Source organism: Pygocentrus nattereri, chromosome 5 (assembly GCF_015220715.1).
Source record: "Pygocentrus nattereri isolate fPygNat1 chromosome 5, fPygNat1.pri, whole genome shotgun sequence".
NCBI classification, from domain to species: Eukaryota; Metazoa; Chordata; class Actinopteri; order Characiformes; family Serrasalmidae; genus Pygocentrus; species Pygocentrus nattereri.
In genome coordinates this window covers 41118203-41137604 of record NC_051215.1, presented here as the reverse complement: position 1 = coordinate 41137604, position 19402 = coordinate 41118203, and the positions used below count along the sequence as shown (strand labels likewise).

At 38.3% G+C, this 19402-nt stretch overlaps 2 protein-coding genes across 5 annotated transcripts in view; both read right to left on the bottom strand.

Annotated features, from left to right (window-relative positions):
- Positions 1-72: 72 nt before the first annotated feature.
- csgalnact2 (chondroitin sulfate N-acetylgalactosaminyltransferase 2) lies at positions 73-4878 on the bottom strand. Of its 3 annotated transcripts, none has more exons than XM_017696514.2 (9): positions 4745-4878; positions 3762-4098; positions 3143-3679; positions 2782-2998; positions 2463-2564; positions 1872-2053; positions 1661-1755; positions 1436-1517; positions 73-1333 (listed from the first exon to the last, which is right to left on the bottom strand). In XM_017696514.2, exons 2-9 carry the CDS (start codon positions 3889-3891, stop codon positions 1041-1043), a joined length of 1638 nt encoding a protein of 545 aa, XP_017552003.1. In that variant the 5' UTR covers positions 3892-4098; positions 4745-4878; the 3' UTR covers positions 73-1040. The 3 variants fall into 3 exon arrangements, with proteins under 3 accessions (XP_017552003.1, XP_017552004.1, XP_037394576.1); XM_017696515.2 differs by having other exon boundaries at positions 4453-4858; XM_037538679.1 differs by having other exon boundaries at positions 3143-4098.
- Positions 4879-6663: 1785 nt separating this feature from the next.
- ret (ret proto-oncogene receptor tyrosine kinase) overlaps positions 6664-19402 on the bottom strand; it is a 36090-nt gene continuing 23351 nt past the window's right edge. The window contains exons 4-20 of one of the 2 annotated variants that reach the window (XM_017696511.2): positions 18389-18627; positions 17384-17579; positions 17085-17284; positions 16402-16684; positions 15831-15962; positions 14539-14649; positions 13589-13702; positions 13138-13394; positions 12784-12931; positions 12443-12550; positions 12097-12311; positions 10588-10710; positions 10392-10462; positions 10154-10291; positions 9802-9901; positions 8570-8717; positions 6664-7538 (exon numbers count right to left, since the gene is read on the bottom strand). In XM_017696511.2, coding sequence (XP_017552000.1) covers positions 7381-7538; positions 8570-8717; positions 9802-9901; positions 10154-10291; positions 10392-10462; positions 10588-10710; positions 12097-12311; positions 12443-12550; positions 12784-12931; positions 13138-13394; positions 13589-13702; positions 14539-14649; positions 15831-15962; positions 16402-16684; positions 17085-17284; positions 17384-17579; positions 18389-18627 — 2741 coding nt within the window. In that variant the 3' untranslated portion in view covers positions 6664-7380. Of the gene's footprint in view, positions 8718-9801; positions 9902-10153; positions 10292-10391; positions 10463-10587; positions 10711-12096; positions 12312-12442; positions 12551-12783; positions 12932-13137; positions 13395-13588; positions 13703-14538; positions 14650-15830; positions 15963-16401; positions 16685-17084; positions 17285-17383; positions 17580-18388; positions 18628-19402 lie in introns of both variants that reach the window. The other variant, XM_037538258.1, reaches the window with a different exon arrangement.

The window sequence follows — 19402 nt, the reverse complement described above, 5'->3', positions numbered from 1 at the left end:
TTGAGCCCTGTATCGATATATTAATGAAAAATCCAATTCATACAATGACAAACTGGAGTCAACACAACACAGAGGCATCCTGCTCTTCATTTATTGTTTTTTTTTTTTTTTAATTGTGAGAAATTCACCATTGTAACATGCAGTTCCATTTCAGACTATAGCTGTCCGTCCTGTTTACGTCCCTTTATTGTTCACTGTATGAAGCTGAGGACATATCCTCACTGGAAACTAAGTGATTTGTGAGAATCACTTTCTAGATTCTAAACCAGCTTTAAGGAATTGATAAGTCAAAGATTTGACTATCTACAGTTCGGTGAACTAAAACAAGTGACAGTAAATGGTGTCATTAAGCACAGTGCAAAGGCTAAAATTGACACTTGCTGAATTGTCATTGGTCATGCTCAAAAACAATACAGAAAAAAGGGTTGAGGAAGTTCAATACAAAAAACAGTTACTAGTTGACTTGTTCCTTCAAAATAATTTTTTGATAACATCCACTCTGATTGTCTCTTTCAGCTGCATCAACATTTACAAACTCTGGCCCCTTTTTCACAGCGCATTTTTTAACAACAAAAAAGTAACAGTATGGCTCCATTAAGAAAAAATTTAAAAAAAAAAAAAAAGAAAAAAAATGAGTAAGGAACTGATAGTTGCCTATATTAGGCCAAGTACAATGTGCTGGATTATAAAAGCACCAACAGCAACAGTCTTTTTACATCCATTAACACCAATAAATCCATTTTAACAAAAGTAAACTGAGCAGTTATAGAGATTTCAGCAGAGAAATCCCCTTGTCAAGTCCACATTTTTCAAAAGTCCATATAAAATACTTCCATACATATGGTTTCACATCCCTATTTTGTCTGTCTGTGGATCCTAGGGTTAATTTTTACTCCGTGGATTATTTCAGATAGATTTTTTGCATTAGTTCAGACAGAATATTGATCTAACAATATCTGGACGAATCTCAATTGGCTATTTCGCACAACAGCAGTCCACCGACACAGTGTGCTTACTTTTCAGCAGGTTCAACAACCGCCTCAATCCTCTGCCCTGCTCTGAGTCTTGTAGGCCTGTTTGCGAAGGTGATTTTCTATTTCCTCACGAAACACCAACATGCCCAAGTGAGAGTGAGAGGCTTCATTCATGGCCTTTGACTGGATGCACATACGATACTGTTCTGGAGTCAGCTCATCTGCACACAGCTTCTCATGCCATAGGTGGAAGAGACCTGATACAGGAGTGCGCATCACTATCAGGTCACTCCGCAGATACTTTCTGTATAAGTGGACATCTTCTACTCCCCAACCTTTCACTTCAAGATCAAATCCTCCTTAAATTTTGATTCACAGAGAAACAAAAGACATTTAGTTTTTCATTTAAATTTATATATATATATTCTTTAGTTTCCCATTTCTGTGGCAATGCAACTTACCAATGTTGAGGAAGTCAGATCGATACTGACATGTCATTCCAAATCCAAAGTCCCTCCAGAACCCAGCATCTTTTTTATGAATCTATAAATAATGATATTAATACCATTATGAACACCTGTGTACTACATTAATTTATTACAGGAATCTTCTGAACAAAATGGTACCATATATGATATTTAAAGGCTACAAAATTAAAAGGATGAGCAAATATACTGGTTACGTACCAGTTGATGTTCAATGGGTGGAAGCAATTCAAGGTTTCCATATACTATGGAAGGATTGTACAGACTAAAAACTACCGGATAGAAGACTCGCTTGCCTTAGATAGAAAGAAATGGGACAAGTCCATCTTCATAGCATTACTGGTCATTGCAAGACTGCTATGAATTTATAGAAGGTAAACACACCTTCAGTGCTGCTGTTGAAATACCATACCTGGAGTTGTATTCAGACGACACGTGCTGAGAAATTCAAGTGTGAAGTAAATATCTACATCGCAGAAGAACATCAACACATCACTCCCTTTCGTCCATGCATGAGCACCAATGTCCAACCCTCTTCCACGGGAAAACTCCTCATCCACAGGGATAAGAGTGTAATTGGTGAAGCTCTCCTCACTAAAAACAACATAGATTGTGTTTATGTAACTGCAACTCATGTCAAAGACGAGTTAAGTAAACATCCGTTAGAACAGAGGTTTCAACTTTGATAGTGGAGGGCTGGTGCTCTGCACAGTTTGGAGATTTCCCTGCTCAAACACAGCTGGTTCAGCTCATCTGTTAATTGTCAGGTTTAATGGATGTGTTTGAGTAGGGGAATTACACAACTATGCTGGACAACAACCCACCAGGACCAAAATAGCCTGGCTCTAGAGGCACATGTCTGTCAACATTAGATCAGTCTGTATTAATCGAAATAATTTTCTTCAAAAACTGTAATGAGAACACAGAATAATATATGCCTCTGGACAGGGAGTTTAAATTGAACTAGCTATACTGAAAATAAAAACTCCTTCGGTGCACAAACCTGGACATTTTTCGTAAGGATGACTTCACCTCTTGCAAACCCTCTTCTCCAAAGTAGACTACCGTAAGATGCACTCGCTTGTCTTGCAGTATACAAACCTCCCTGTAATAGACAGGCACATCAGACTGACTTATACAATGTAGAGTAGAGGCTGGTTTCTTAGACCTGTATATGAAATTCCACCTTCCAGAATAAAAAACATTTCTCACATCATTACTGGAAAAAAAACAGCTGTTTGTGCTTTTCACTGAACCTATCTCTATGAAACGCTCACCTCATTACCAGTTTATTCTATAGAATTTTAGTCCACTATGCTCACCTGAAGTTGTGTAGGAACTGAACAAAAGCTTCAGTTCTGCCTGATAGAGGCACTATAATATTAATGATTGTGCTGGCTGTGTCCACAGATGTGCTCCTGACTTTCATCAGGGGACCAAAGGGACGGAAGAGAGTGACGTGACGGAATTCATGAGAATTCTCCTTTGCAAAGTAAAGTTCATACAGTGTGCCTTTGTCTCGCTCAGTCCTGTAAAGCCCTGATAAAAAACACAGAGAGTAAACAAAATACTGAATGTTCTTAACCAAAATAGCCTTTCCAGGTTTTTTTCTATTACTCAAACGGAAACATTGTGCTAAAATCACACAAACATTACCCAAGACTGCAAATGATCAGTTCTTACCCTCTACAAAATGGCTCTCTGTGAAAGTCTGTCTTTGCATGGGCATGTCATCCTCCTGACCATCCTCTTCATCAGGGTTGTTAATAACATCAAGGCCTGCCTCAATTACCTCTACCAGCTCATCTCGCCGATCTTTGCGTACAGGCTTTTCCTCGGGATGCCGAGTCAGGCCCATCTCCAGCTGGTAAACCTTAGTAGTGGTGAAGCTCTCAAAGGGCACTAAAGCATACTCACTGGGTATCCTTGCCCCAGTACTCACCTCCGCCTTATCAATCTGAGAATGCAAAAATTCAAGGAGGTCACTCGGTTCCTGATCTTTGCCGTCAACCAGGCCCTGTGGTCCAGGGCTCTCTTTCTTCTCCTGCAGGGTCTTCAGCTTGTCATTCATCTCCTGCAGCTCCTGCTTGAGCTGTGCGATCTGTCTCTTGAGGCTGGCAGCTCGACTAAGGTGCCGCTCCTCTTGCTCCTGCAGCAGGGCCTGATAATATTCTTTCCCATAAGGCTCTCCTCCAAGGCCAGGCAACACATGACTTACATCTGCAGGAGGGGTGCATTCCAGCAGGTAAGCAAAGAAAAGCAACACAAATAGCAAGAATATACCCAGGAGGAGCCAACGCACCCGGCCCTGCAGAGGCAGCCCTCGCCTGGGCATAGCGAAGAGACTGGGTGCTGTCGATCAACCACGCCTCTTCATTTCTGTTATGGCAAATCCTCACTTTACATATAGATGGAATAAATCCATTACACATCTACATGGACTTCATGCAACACACAGTTATACAATTGCCACATAAAAGGGAAACTGCAAGTGTACAGTGCAGGGAAGTCACACATCTCTTGCAGTCATGATGCATTTCTAGGAGAGTCTGTTGTTAATATTCAGATTCTTTAGAAATATGCAATGCGTCGTCGCCAATCCGGTTCGTTCACCTCGACCACAAGCAAAGTACAGCGACCTGTAAAGAAAGAGGAACAATTAGCCTGAACAATGATAAAAACTGTGAATTAACTAACAGCTCTGACAGTTTTAGGGTGAAGACAGGCAGAAAACCCCCAATACCATCATGTTTAGAGAGGAAATCACATGCATCTAAAAGGTTCACGTTCAAAGAACAATTCTGCAAATCCATATGATCAGCAAAAACACAGTTAACATTAAAGTAGTGAATGATTTACATGTAATCATTGTCACCGAGTACTTCCAAAACTTGCTCGATAGGTAAACTACTAGAAAACTGACTCTTCTTTGAGTGACACAATGAAACTCTGCTTTACCAATTAACCTACGTTACAAACACAACTAACGTTACCGAGAAAACGCGGGCGTCAGCAGATTTCAGCAGCAGACTGTCCAACCGTTCGAAAAAGAAAATTCCATAAATTACTTTAAATTCAAAATATTAACCATATTACAATCCTACACGCCGTAACACCGAAGCTGTTCATTTGGATGGCGTTAAACAGCGCCAGCAGCTCTCCGTGAACAGAGAGGCAGCAGCAGCTTGTTTTAGGAACAGCTAATTGCCGGATGCTGTCAGAAAAGCTCCTGTAGAAGTTATTTCATTTATAGAAGTTAACGCAATAACTACGCAGTTCGCTCACCTTGGTAGCTATGCTAATGTTTACTGTGTTAAATTGTGAGAATAATCATTATTTCCACAAAACAAACGTGAGAACTAAACGCCACGGGGCACAAAACACGGAAGAACAGAGAAAAATGGGGGCCGTTTCCGAAGGTTTTCATCTGGATTACTTCAAAATAAAAGCACACCTTCAACAGCAAAAGCCGTCTGTTGAATCCGGGACTTCTAAAGCACAATGTGATATTCATGGTTACAGTTTGTTCGTTATGAAATATAACACACCTTAAATATATATTTACTCATTGTAACCAAGCCCTACTATTTCTGAAGAATTTAAGTGCATTATTTCTATTGTGAATTCTGTCATTGCGACAGCATAGAGCTGTGTGACTGAAATAATGTGATCACATATACATACATACATACATGCATACACACACACACACACACACACACACACACACACACACACACACACACACACACATATATATATATATATATATATATATATATATATATATATATATATCAGTGTTAGTGTTTTGTGGTGAAATGAGCTCAATGTAAGAGGTTTCTGACACATACTGGTGGACCTAACTAACCAGGGCCTGCTTGGATGGGGGGCCCTCCAAAAGCCCCACAAATAAATAGGTTTTGGTTTCTAATTTTGATACTTTCTGTTATAGTAGACATAAATACTAACTTCCGTGAAAATTTCTGCGTGTTGTCTTTTATCTGACTAAAAACAAAAGTGGCTCCTCTGGGGTGCAAATCCGTCTTGTAAATAACATGGCTAAAGATAGCCGTCAGTGAAGCAGCTCATTTTAAAACCAAAAGTCAGTATTTCAGAAGCGCAAGAAGCACAGAGAGTGATCGAGAAAGCTAAAAACTGCTGATGAATTTCTTTCAGAAAACAGGTGAATCTAAAGGTCTGAACAGTAAATATGCTGCAGTAAAGTAATATAGCTTGCTAATTAGCAATTAGCTAATATAGAGCAGTAATTCATAACTAGCACAAGCTGATAAAGTAGAATTTGATTCAATGCAGCAAGTAAAATTTTTTAATAGTGTATACATTGTGCAACATAGTGCAACATTAAATAATTTGTTAAGCAGTTTCAGTGAAAATGACAGTATGACAGTATCTATATTTTTTGTTCTGTTACAATTAAATTTTTTCTCTAATTACTTTATCTTGAACAGGAGAGACTATGTTTAAGTTTAATACTTTTTGAAGTACAGCAAGACTGAGGATTTAACACTGCAAAAACCCTGGCAAGTGAAATCTATCTTGTTAATATATCTTATATTTGTCATTTTGAGATCATTGTACCCTTTTTTTGTCAAGAGTTTATTCTTGACATTTTGTACGTGTTTTGGGTAATTTTGTTGAGTAAAATTAACTTACTATATTGGCAGGTATGTTTTTTCTTGCTTTAAGAAACATGCTTGCAAAATTATCTGCCAATATAGTGAGAAGATTTTACTTACCAAATTTACTAAAAGCAAGTTAAAATGGCTATAAATGAAATAATATGAAAATAAGCTTACAACAATCTCAAAATAAGAAATATTATTATTATTATTCATATTAACAGGATGAAACAAATTTTCACCTGCCAAGTTACCATATTTTGCAGTGAAAGCACAATTTACCTGATTGTTAGCTGTTTTACCCTTAAATACATACCAACCAAAAGAAATGCAAGATTAGAAACACAATGTTTTTCTTTTCCTGATTTTTGTGGGAGGGACCCTTGGTGCACTGCTGTACCAGGAGCCCAAAATGCCTGGCAATGCATGAAGGCTTTCCTTGCGCCTCTTACATATAAAGGCAATACACTCAAGTTTGACTTAAAGTGTGAAGTGCTGTAAGAGACTGAATTTATTATATAAACATTACAGAAGTGAGATATAATAAAAGAAACAGTCAAACACCTTCTATCAGTTTTATTGATTGCAAATGAATAACATTATAACAACATAACAAGGAATCACACTCATCTGCATTGTTATAATTTTGCACAAAGAATGTCTTCTCTAGGAATCAAACATAACCGGCCATGAGACATTAAACTCAGTGTAGCCATGGTTTAATTTTAATTCAATGTCCCAGAGGTACCACAGAGATACTCGATAGTTTTTGTGACAAATTTCAGTGGAATTCTTCTTTTGGAAAAAACAAACAAACAAATAAAAAAGGTACATGTTCCTAACATTTTTACTTCTCTAGATGACATTTGCATCCATTCTTTGTACAGTCATTGGCAAAAATTTATAAGAGGAGATGGTAAAGAAGCTCCCTTTGATTTCTGGGCTGGAATCAAGATCTTCTCTGTCTTGCATTTATAAGTGGAGGCTATAATATAAGCGGCACAGGCACTTGAAAGACATTTAACATGGACATTAAACTGTATACACAGTCATGCAATGATACAACATGGCCAACAGGGCCTTGAGGTAATGATTAACATACCTACGAGCTGCATGTAACATTCCAGCCAATTTGCAGTCTATTGCACACAGAATGCACGTGCAACAGAAATAAAAGGGAATCAACTTTAGCATCATATAACTTATATACAGTTTATAATACATTTACATGTCTTCCCTTCTCAGTCGTTTCCAACATTAATTTCATGGTCTGCATTTTTAACTATCAAGCTTGTCCAAAATTTTTGCGGGAGAAGGCAAAGCCATCCAGTTTGCATAAACACTATCATTGGCATATCTTGTAAAGACTGGGTTAGTGGCATCAAGTCTGTTGAGCTGTACCGGGCTCTTCTCAGGCCAGTTCGGGTATGACATGCCTAAAAACGAGAACATATCATTTTTTCTGCACTGAGGAAAAAAGGTGTAGAGTGCAGACAGTAAGGCTCTCAAAAGAAACTCTGTTTGTAGTTCATTTTGAATGTACATATTAAGGGGTAAATTGGACATAATGAGATTTACTGATAAAATATGTAATGCAATGATAGATGTCTTTGGTCCCAATATTTTATTTACGTTCATGTCAGTAACCCAGTGTGATGATATTATCCATGCTATGTCATCCCTGGTAATGTCAGTTCATAAAATAGCACGAAAAAACAATGGGGGTTTTCTTGTATTTAACTTTTTTGAACATTCCTAGATTGATTAGACCTCCGGATGGCTGCACAGAAACACCTCACTGATAGCCATGTTATTGCTGAATATACTAAAGGCGTAACGACTAGATGTTCACACAATAACTGGGATCTCGTAAGCTAAGTAAGCCTTGCATATTCATATATAATGGAAGAGTTTAATTCAAAAGCCTTACTGCTTCTCTATTCAGCATTGTTGAGTCCATCTATACAAACACTTCATTTCTGTAATATGTAAAAGATATTACAGAGAATGCCAGTATGTGATTCATACCAAATAGATCAAGATTGATTTAGATGGGACCTGTTTCAAATGTAAACCTAAACAAAACTATAAATAACAGTGCAAATGTAAAAAAACGATGCAGGTCCTACAAAACAAGCATCTTGGGACGTATTTTCCCCAGAGAACAAGACAGTGTGCTGTACTTAATGTTATCAATAATAAACAAGTTTTAAAAAGCTCATTAAAAAAATAACTCATTTTAACAGGCTTGTCCATGTACATCGGAAGCAGGTCCAAAATCAGACATCTGATCATTTACTCCAAATGCTACAGGATTAACTCATCTAAAAATCTTGGGCAGTTTTCAGGGATCTCTGGCTATCATGCCATTAGCACAATCACAGGACCCTCCCTATGGAAGCTACTCAAAGACAAATAGATCTTATTTTTTTGTCTCAGAATCGAGTGAATGCATGGGAAATTCTACCATAGAGCTTGTTTTCAATCCAAGTGGAGGGAAGGGTTCGAGGGAGAGGGGCGTTATTACAGTCCACTAGGGGGGTGTCCTCTTCAGAGAGGGCGTCGTCATATAGCAGGGCATCTGCAGGCGTGGAGGCAGCGAGATCCAGATAATCCTTACAGGAGAGAATAGGACAGTTAGGGCTATTGACTTGGTATGAAATGAAATGTTGGAGAATGCCAAAAAGGTTTAAATACTGATATGCAGTACTGTGCAAAGGTTTTAGTCACCTAAGCATGTTGTTTAAAAAGATTTATTTTGGCAATAAGCATGCTTTTCCCAGTAAAAAATACCATATGTCATTAGAATAGATGCAAGTAAACAAAAATACAGTAAAAAGTAATGCGAATTTTATGTTTTGAAAAAAGTAGTGAGCTAGTTTGAATAACATTTTGTTCCAGATGTCTCCTCGATGCCACCTGGCAGTGCATGAATTTGTTAAATTCCATCACCAATACCTTTGACTTAACATTAAGCTGCCATGAGGAGAGGTTTGGAAAAGACTGACACATTATGCAAAATCAGTACCTGTTATATTACTATTATTTGTATTTATTCTATTTTTTTGCAAATAAATGCTTACTGTCTACATAAACAGCTTTTTAATTCATATTTCCCAGGACACAATACTGTCACAAAGCTTAGAAAAGCATGAACAATCCACAATTCTTTAAATGAGCTAAGAAAGGCATCTAATATGGGTGATGTTCTTGACAAAATAGGCTGAAGAAATCATCTTGTACCTGTAAGGCAGTAGACATTAGACACTTACCTTGGTGAATCTTTATCATTATAGTAAAACACAAATCAATGAAGGTAATGCACACAATAATTTATGCACCACTTTCTAATCAAATGTAGCAGCCTGAAAAATGAACTTTAACTGTTCAAACAGGAAACAAATTTGATGGGCTAATAAATCTTGCTGAAGTGAAGCCCATGCAAGGTTGTACAAAAACCAAACCAGGCTTGGTAATTACAAGGTTGAACATGTTTCCTGGGGCCGTTTGCGCACCCACCCCTGAACTTTCATACATATGGCATGTCTGCAGTAAGCACGTACAAGTGCCTCGGGCATGACGAGATGACTGAGGACCAGGTGAGCTTTTCTTTGTATGTGCATGTGTGTATGTGTGTGCCATGCTTGTGCACATGCATTAATCATTTCATGCCAGAAGAACATTTCTCTTCTTTCTTACTCTGCTTTTCACCATCATCTTCTCCAGCTCTTTGCTGATCTCTGAGAAGGTGGGCCTCTTGTCTGGCTCTTGCTTCCAGCAGCGAAGCATCAAACTATACCTGTTTCATAAAAGACCTTTCATTAAACATACTCTGGAACATACTATTATTTTCTGTGTCGTATTAAAATATGTACAATGAGGAAATTAAACATTCCCATAAAATATAATTATGTAGCTTTATTGCCCTACATTGACAATAATTCTAGATATATTTACTTTGATGACGATAACACAACTGAGGAAGCAATAACTCCTATATTTACAAATTGCTCATATCTTTTTAATAAGCATGCAGCATGCATAAACACACATTTCTTCAGTGCAGTTCTCTGGTTTCTCCATCCTATAGCCTGTCTTGAGGAGGTTGAAGAGCCTCTCAGGGGCAATGCCTGGATATGGGTTTCCCCCCAGGGTCACAATTTCCCATAACAGCACACCAAAAGACCAGCTACAATAAAAAGATTGAAAATTGTTAGAAATATTAGAACTACACACAGGTCATAGTTTTATGTATGCTAATTTTGTTGTATGTTGCTGGGGACACTTACACATCACTTTGCGTGGTATATATGTGGTCAAACAATGACTCAATAGCCATCCATTTGACAGGAATACGACCCTGAAGTGGGAATAAAACATGAGGCACAAATATTTATGCAAACATTACTGTATTCAGCAGACAGAAACTACATACATGTGACTGTCACTGGTTACCAGAAGAGATTGACACTCTTAATATATTACCTTGCTTCTCTTCACATAAGAGTCTTCCTCATAGACATCCCGAGACAAACCAAAGTCTGATATCTTCATTTTCCTCCCCTCTGCCACCAGAACATTCCTTGCAGCAAGATCTCGATGAACCAGCTGCAAATAAAAATGTTTATTTATATAATTTTCAAATTTCTTTAGACTCTAAAGAAATTAATACAACATTAATTTAATAAGTAACTGCTTGTAAAAGCAAGACAGATACCCACAATATTTGTAAAATGCACTAAAAACCAGGGCCCCACTGATAGGAAAATTGTGTGGGTCACACTGATACTGGGAACAAAATTCTAGAAGATATAATTCTGATACAGCTGAAATAATCTAGATCCCTGTTTTAAATTTTAATGTCAAACAGTAGTTTTATTTAGGAAAATAGCTTTAGCGGGTGCTTAACTTACTGATGTGATTGCCAATTGCCATACTTCTTAAACTCAAACAGCAGAAATTCTTGAATAGTATAAATACTGTAGCACTGACGTGGAATTGCCTATAATTCTTTGTGGTTTTGGTTTCTGTTAAAGAAAAAAAACTTTATTGTGTGTGGTTAAAAGTTGTTTTGAGTTTAGACTGAGCCTGTATTACTGTGACATATTTCAACAGGAATTGATTCATATGGGGTTCCTGGGTGGCACAACCGTTATCAATGGGAGATTGCAAATGAATCCCAGTGATGCTGTAGCCAGAAAGAAGTCACTAATCATCAGTGCATTATCTGTGATATTTTTGCCAATGCCAATAACATTGTTAATTATTATTGGCTAACTGGTAAATTTGTTGACACCTACTATAAACTATTGTTAAATGCAAATACACTATGAAAAAATTGACAACACTCAGTGAGAACAGTAGTATGATAGCAACAAGATGATATCAATGTATTTACATTACTTTACCTGAAAAAGGGCAAAACTATTACAGTGAACCTTGTGTTGTTATATGGTGAATGTTTTATCATAATTAGCAGATTACACTACAAGTACTAAATGTGCTCCTGAAGGCTTGATTAACAGAAACATGTGTGTTAAATTAGAAGTTTGTAAATAATTTAATGCACCAATGAAATATTTCTGGAACACACTGTAGGTAACAAGGGTTCTATCTCATGCCAAAAAAGAAGCTATGATGGGTAATGAGAGTGGAACCCTATTTGCTTCTATGTATGTTATGTTTCTTTAAAAAATCATATACAACAGGTTTTTCTTTATAGAGAAGAACCATTTAACCATGCCATATAATATATATAATATATTCAACCATGTATGCATTCAAATGGTACTTGTATCTACAGTAATAACAATATACACAACCACTGCCTTTACTAAAAAACCCTTGAGGAGCCCATGTGTGTAAATGTCAAAGAACATGTTTATGTTGTTGGCAGTATTATGTTGTTATATTATTGACGCAGTTGTAAAAAATTTTGAAACTATAAAACACCTTCCATACTTTTGGCATGTAGTGCATATCTGACCAGGGTACCTTCATTTCAGCCAGGTACTGCATTCCTCTGGAGATCTGCCAGGCAAAAGAGATGAGGTCTCCCATGGTCAGAGCTCTCTCGTCTGGATTCTCCAGGTAGCTGGAGTTACGGTTCGCATCGCTACCCATGTAGCTGGGCCCCACCTTTCGGCTCTCTCTCAAGAAGTTTCGCAGTGATCCATATTTGGCATATTCAACAATCAGATACAATGGACCTGAACAGATTATAAAAACATAAAAGCCAATGGCAAAGACTGAAGAGACCATGTCAAAACAATTTATGAAACACAAAATGTCTAAAAATATTTTGCATCATTTACATCTGATTATCGAAAAACATTCATACCATCCTGGCTACAAGCTCCATACATTTTTATAACATGTGGGTGGTTGACCTGCTTCAGCAAGGTAAATTCCGACAAAAGGTCACGAAGTTCACTGTGAGAGGCATTTTCTGTTACAAAGAGAGAGACAGATAATAAATGCTTTATAAAAAGGACTGACAATACATTTTTGCATCATAGTTCATGTTTATCTTTTGATCTTAGCCTTTTTCAGTGTTGGTACTTCACACATTTAGTTATGAGCCTGTCATTTGTTCCCAGTCAAAAACAATATGCTAATGACAAATAATAGTCAATGTCTTCAGGCATTCTTGTGTTCGTTTGATTGGTCTTACGGTCTTACCTTTCAACATTTTTACAGCCACTGTAGTGTATCCTGCCTTCCCTTTGAGCCGGAATGCTGTTGCTTTCACCACCTTCCCAAACTCTCCCTCTCCAAGAGTTTTACCCAAAACTAAGTTCTTTCTTGGGAATTCCCACTTTGGATCCTCCTGTGCACAACATAAATCAGATCTCTGCGTTGTAGAATGCTTGTGTGCTGGTGTGGTCAGGATTCTTTCAGCAACAGAACTCTAAACTGGGCATTTTAGTCATTTAAACAATTCCCATTTAACTGCATTTCAAAATGTTCAACTACTACCAAAACACTGACAACACAACAATACAAAACAGAGCTGCATAAGGCCTATGGTCTTACAGGTATTTTAAAGGTGTCAATGGCCACTTGGTTCTCCATGGAGTCCAGAGAACTACGTCGAACATTGTTAGCGGAGTAACTGATTGGATAGGATTGTGCAGGCCTGCGGAAAGTCATCTCAGCTGAAGCAATGGGTGGTTTAGGGGTGTTCTTGTGATAGCGATGGATGAAGTAAGAGGAGAGGAGGATGGAGACAATGAAGGAGAGAAGAACTGCCGTGGCAATGATGGTCTTACACATATCATCACAGATTGGCTCTGCATGAGAGACAGAAAAGAAAGTATTGTATTAGTGTATCAGTGTGCTTAAAGAAATAATGTAATCACCACAATGCTGTGTGGAATTTACAAGGCAACTGATTTGTCATTTAATGGAATGACAAAGTTAAAATCCTTAATGATTAAAATGTTAACATGTGGATGCATGTCAAGTTCACTTTAGGACAGCTTACCTTCCATCTCATCCTGCTCACAGAAGCATTTCTCTGAATAGCAATAACAGGTTCCATACCCTGCTTTAATTCCAAGCATCAAGCCTCTCTCATGGCCACCAATAATGGGCACACCTAGACAAGACACAAGCAGACTGAATTTGCACCTTCAGCAACAGTAAAAGGTAGTCTTTACACTAGGCAAAGGTTGGCAGCCACCTAGGACCCCCATGGGACAAGGGCCCCATGAAAATCCAAATTAGATGTACTGTATGTGTTGATATTAAATACATTTTTCCAAATAATTTATATAATGGATGATTCCAAGTTTTTTCCATGATAGACTGATATGAACAAGGCTATTTAGGCATAATCTACATTTTGGAGAGGGAGTCCTTTGATATGATTTTCTTGGTGTTAAGATGGAAATCTTAGTCATCAAAGTACAGCAAAGAAATGCAAAACTATTGTCACTACACTCTCAAAGATAACTTTTCAAAAAAATTTTTCAGTCTGAGCAGAGTACTGCACGGACTAGGCAGCCCATGTGTAAGGCTAGCTTTAATGTTCAACTTCTATGTTATTCTGTACTAAATCATCTCACTATACAAGCAAATAACTATGCTTGCTTCAAGCATTATGTCCTAAAACCAGCTAAATGATCAGCTAATATAGTGAGATAGTGTCCCATAAGTACAAAAAAGTCTTGAAATAAGTTAATCTTCTACTATTTAACAATCTCAAAATGAGAAATATTAGATATATTTACCAGATATAACATGATCTAACTTGCTAAGACATCACTTTTTGCAATGTTGAACATGAATCTGGTTGAACATCAGCTATTTTAAAATGTGCATCCACATTTGAGTAGTGCCCCAGAGCCCCCCATTGTCAACAATACAGGCAAACTGCAAAGCTAACATCAACAACACAAAAAATATAGCCAAAAAAGCTGGAAATTTGCTCACGGGTGCAATCCTGTGGACAGATGGACATATTTTTGCTTTCAATCACATCACAGTAGCCGTCTGGGCATGTGCGCAGGTCTGGAGAACAAGTGGAGTAATTTTCTGATATCCCTGTAAATGAATGTAAACAATCACAATGTGATACACGTACACTGTAAAAAGTACACAATATTTACACAAAGGCCCAATCCATTTCACCCCTTGCCCCTAACACTTAGCCCTACCCCTCTGTTTTGCGTGTTCACTTCTAGGGGTGGGGTTGTCCTGATTGTTATTGTGATGCCCTAAATGTATCTAAGCAGTGAGGAGCTGAACTTTCCCCTCCTCTGCTGTCACTGAAGGCTGGCAGGGTCGCCTACAGAGCAGCGCCAGTAGCTGTTAATGAAGTGATTTAGTTTTTTGTTTGTGCTCTTTTTTATTCAGTGACTCGTTTGATTGATTGATGCGAAAAACTTGTGAATGAATCGCGAGAACCCATGCTTTTCAGTCTCCTTCGGATAAAAGGCAAATGTCAGTGTGATATACCATTATTGCTATAGTCTGGAGACAAAGCAGGAAAACACATCCTGATTATTTTTTCCAGGCTATTTTAAATATGATTCACCTGTCCTGTCATGTGACACACAACTGAGATCACCACAGCTGGAGGCAGCATGTTGGAAATGGCCGGAAAACCTTGTCTCGTCTGTTTGCGTAAAAGTCGCTGATGATAAATTATGACGTATCTGGTTCTTGAAGGGTTGTCCCATTTCATAGGGGGAAGATTTCAACCACTACCCCTTGTAACTCAGTTCTGGGGGGAGGGTTACAGTCAAAAATAAGGGTTAGGGGTAAAAATAAAAAATGGGATTGTGCCTTACTGTAAGTAATCTATTTTGAGCTTACTGAAAATCAGATAATAAGTTAACAAAATGTAAAACGCAGACAGACAAGGTGAAAATTTGAAGGCACCCAGGCTACTTACTTTTTTAAGCTATAACATTGACTAAATCTCTGCAGTGCTAAATAAGCCTTGAATTTGTACACATACTCATGTATATATACATACTCAGAACTCAATTATGTATTATGTACACAGTACTCTTCACATGCAATTCAGAATGTCAGTATGGTGTTTAACAAGGTCAGGAGTTCTGGTGTTAGAGGGTCATGGTCACTGATTTCCCTGCTCAAACACACCAACTAAATCTTGTAACAGATGCATTGAGTTCAATCAGAAGGCCAGGACTTGATGACCCTTGGTGATTTGAAAATTAAACAGCACTGCAAACAAGGGAAATGAGAGGTGTCACCTTTATCTGTACCCTGTCTCCAATGACATCTCCCAGTGGGAGCTCCCATGCCTTTGAATGTCTCACACTCTCCACGCTGCCTCTTCTCTGCACAGGTCAGTGAGCGAGGCCTCTCCGCCCTCAGGACCTCCGCTAAAACACAGGCCCAGTGAGTCACAGACAAGCTCAGGGCCTGGACATTCCATCTACACTGACATCACTCAAACCATCCAGCTTTCTTTCTATTCAAACAAAACTAGAGTAGGTCCACTGCAAAAGGACATGAAAGTCATATTGGCTGAAGACAAGGTACCAAAAATATTTCTTTTTAATAGAAGAACCACTTTTGTTTTGATAAAGACATTTTAATTGACAGTTCTTTAAAAAACATTACTGTATAAGCTGTGTAAGTGTGAAGAACCTTTTAGTGTCTAAAGAACATCTACATTATTTAAATTAGACCAATATATTTGAGCCAACAACCATTTCTGAACCTTTAGTTTTAAGAGTGTACTTTGATTACATAGTAAACAGCTACAATTACACCACTGGGCAGTAACCCAGCATGGCCCATTAGGGGAAGAACGCTTACCTTCACCGTCAAATATAATGAGGAGATGAGTTTTTGTCTGAAGCTGCTTCTGCTGCTCCTGAGCAACAAGTACGTACTGCAGCTCCTGACACTCAGGCCTGTAAAATGGCTTTGTATCGTTAACATAGAGAACCCCGGACATTTCCTCTAGACTCCGAGCTACATTGACCGTGGTGTAGCAGGACAGCACATCAGAAGAGACGTTCCTGTCGCTGATCTCCAACTGGTATACAATATCAATGCCCTTGAACTTCAGGCAATTATCCACACACACTTTTCCAATCTGTAAAATACGAAACACCAGGAAAGGACACTGTCATTCAACATGCCATACATATTTCCAACGTAATGAGAGATATCAATAATACAGTAACTGAACACAACAACACAATACAAACAGCACTTATGTTAAAAGGGCATTATGGCCTAGTTTAATATTTAATTTGTCATGTTATGCAGCATTCTGCAGTGAAGAATTATATCCCTCAGCCTCATCGGTTAGACAGAATTCCCAACTCATTTTTATGTTTCACTGGGTGATGCGAGGAGGCATGTATACAACAACTGTGACAGCAGTAAAATTTCTCCTTTAGGCCAAAGTGTTTCTTTCAACAGTCAAACAGTCTTGACTAAAAGAAAATGATTTAGCTTTACAAATAGGAAATAATACTTCATGTAAGCACCTGTGAGTAGATTGATGATTTCCGAGACAGTACAAAGATGTAAGTGATGTTGCTGAACTGAATAGGAACAGGCAGAATTGTGATATTGAAGTGCAGCATCACAGTTCCCTCAGTGCCTGGGTACGTGGTGTCATTGACCAAGTAGTCCAACTGTACAGAGCGTCTCTCATCCACTAACACGTTCCTGCTCAAACTCAGCTCTGTGCAAGGAAGAAAACAAAACAAACATATGCTTTTTTTCTTTGAGGAACTCAGTGACCAATCAGATTGAAGCAGAGGCAGCCTTTTAGTATCCTTACTGTACTCATGCACTGTCCCCCGCACATTGCCAAACATGGCTTTCTCCTCCCTGAACCCATGTAGAATGGTAAATGTGTCTTTGATCCAGGAGTCATTAGTCATTAGGGTCCCAACAAACTTATTCTCAGTCTGGTCCTTGGGATAACTAGGAGTTGTGTCTCTGTCATAAACAAACACATGGCCAAATACAGTGCCCTGCAAAGGTAAAACAACATTAGTTATACTCAATGCATACGGCACACACACACACACACACACACACACACACACACACATATACATATATATATGTATATATAAATACATACATAAAACACCATCATTTCACAAATATCATTACTCTAAAAAGCTATCTGTTATACTTACCTATATATAGATATATAAATATAAACTGAAAGAAACACATACATATATAAATATATGTCCAAATATACTCATTCCTTATTATTAAATTCAGTTACCTTTAAGGTGCAACCACTATTGGCACAGGTGTTCTATAAGCACACTCAGTTTTATAATCCCCATAGAAAAGCACTGCCATAGGACAGGGGCAGCTGCACATAAGTCTAGAGCCACTATACCCAATACCAAGCGTCAGCTTGAGGGGTATAAGCTCCCAAGAACTGGGCTGTGAAGCAGTGGAACTGTGTTCTCTGTGGAACAACTTTGGGATGAGTTGAACTGGCATTTGTGATCCAACACTCATCATTCAACATCAGTACCTGACCTTACTAATGCCCTTGTGGCTGAATACAATCAAATCCTCTCCTCCCACCAATGTTTCAACAGCTTTCCTAAAAGAGTAGAGGCTGTTACTGCAGCAAAGGGGGAAAGCTCCCATACTCTTAATTAAGATGAAACATTGTGTGAGCAGGTGTCTACAAACCATCGGACATATAGTGTTTTTATATATTTTCCTGACACTTAATTTTTATTTATTCTGAATCACTCTGATACTACCGCAAAATCTAAGGTACAGATTACTGGGCATAGTAGCAACTAACCTCACTACGGCTGAATTCTATAAGCACATCCTCAGAGTCTGTGCCATTCACATAGGGAGCAGTGTCATCCTCATCATAGATGTTGATCAGCAGAGGGGTGTCCAGCCTGTGCAGCATGTCTGCTGTTCGCACATTACACACTATGATCAGCCGATAGAGCTCTTTCTCCTCGCGGTCCACAGGTGCTGTGACCACCAGCTCTGAGGTAGCGTTATTGACCGCAAATGGCACTGGAGAGTCTGTAGTTGACAACAAAACCAACATGTATGTATTAAATATGCAATAATTAATTAATGTATTAAATATGAAATAATACATTGCTTTTGAACTGTGGCTCAACAGAATAAGTAAAAAACCAACTAATGAAACTGGCCTGGACAAAAATGATGGTACCCCTAAAAATATTGAAAATAATCTGACCATAGGGACATGTTAAACTAAGGTGTGTCCTGTAATTAACATCACAAGTGTCTTCAAACTTGTAATCAGTCAGTCTGGCTATTTAAAGGGTGAAAAGTAGTCACTGTGCTGTTTGGTATCATGGTGTGTACCACACTGAACATGGACCACAGAAAGCTAAGGAGAGAGTTGTCTCAAGAGATTAGAAAGAAAATTGTAGACAAACATGTTAAAGGCTATAAGAACATCTCCAAGCAGCTTGATGTTCCTGTTACTACAGTTGCAAATATTATTCAGAAGTTTAAGGTCTATGGGACTGTTGCCAACCACCCTGGACGTGGCCACAAGAGGAAATTGATGACTAACTAAAGAGATGGATAATATGAATGATAGCCAAAGAACCCAGAACAACTTTCAAAGAGATTAGAGGTGAATTTCAAGGTCAAGGTAAATCAGTGTCAGATCGCACCATCCATCGTTGTTATAGCCAAAGTGGACTTAATGGAAGACGACTGAGGAGGAAACCACTGTTGAAAGCAAATCATAAGAAAGCGAGACTGGAATTTGCCAAAATGCATACTGACAACCAAAAAGCTTCTGGGAGAATGTCCTTTG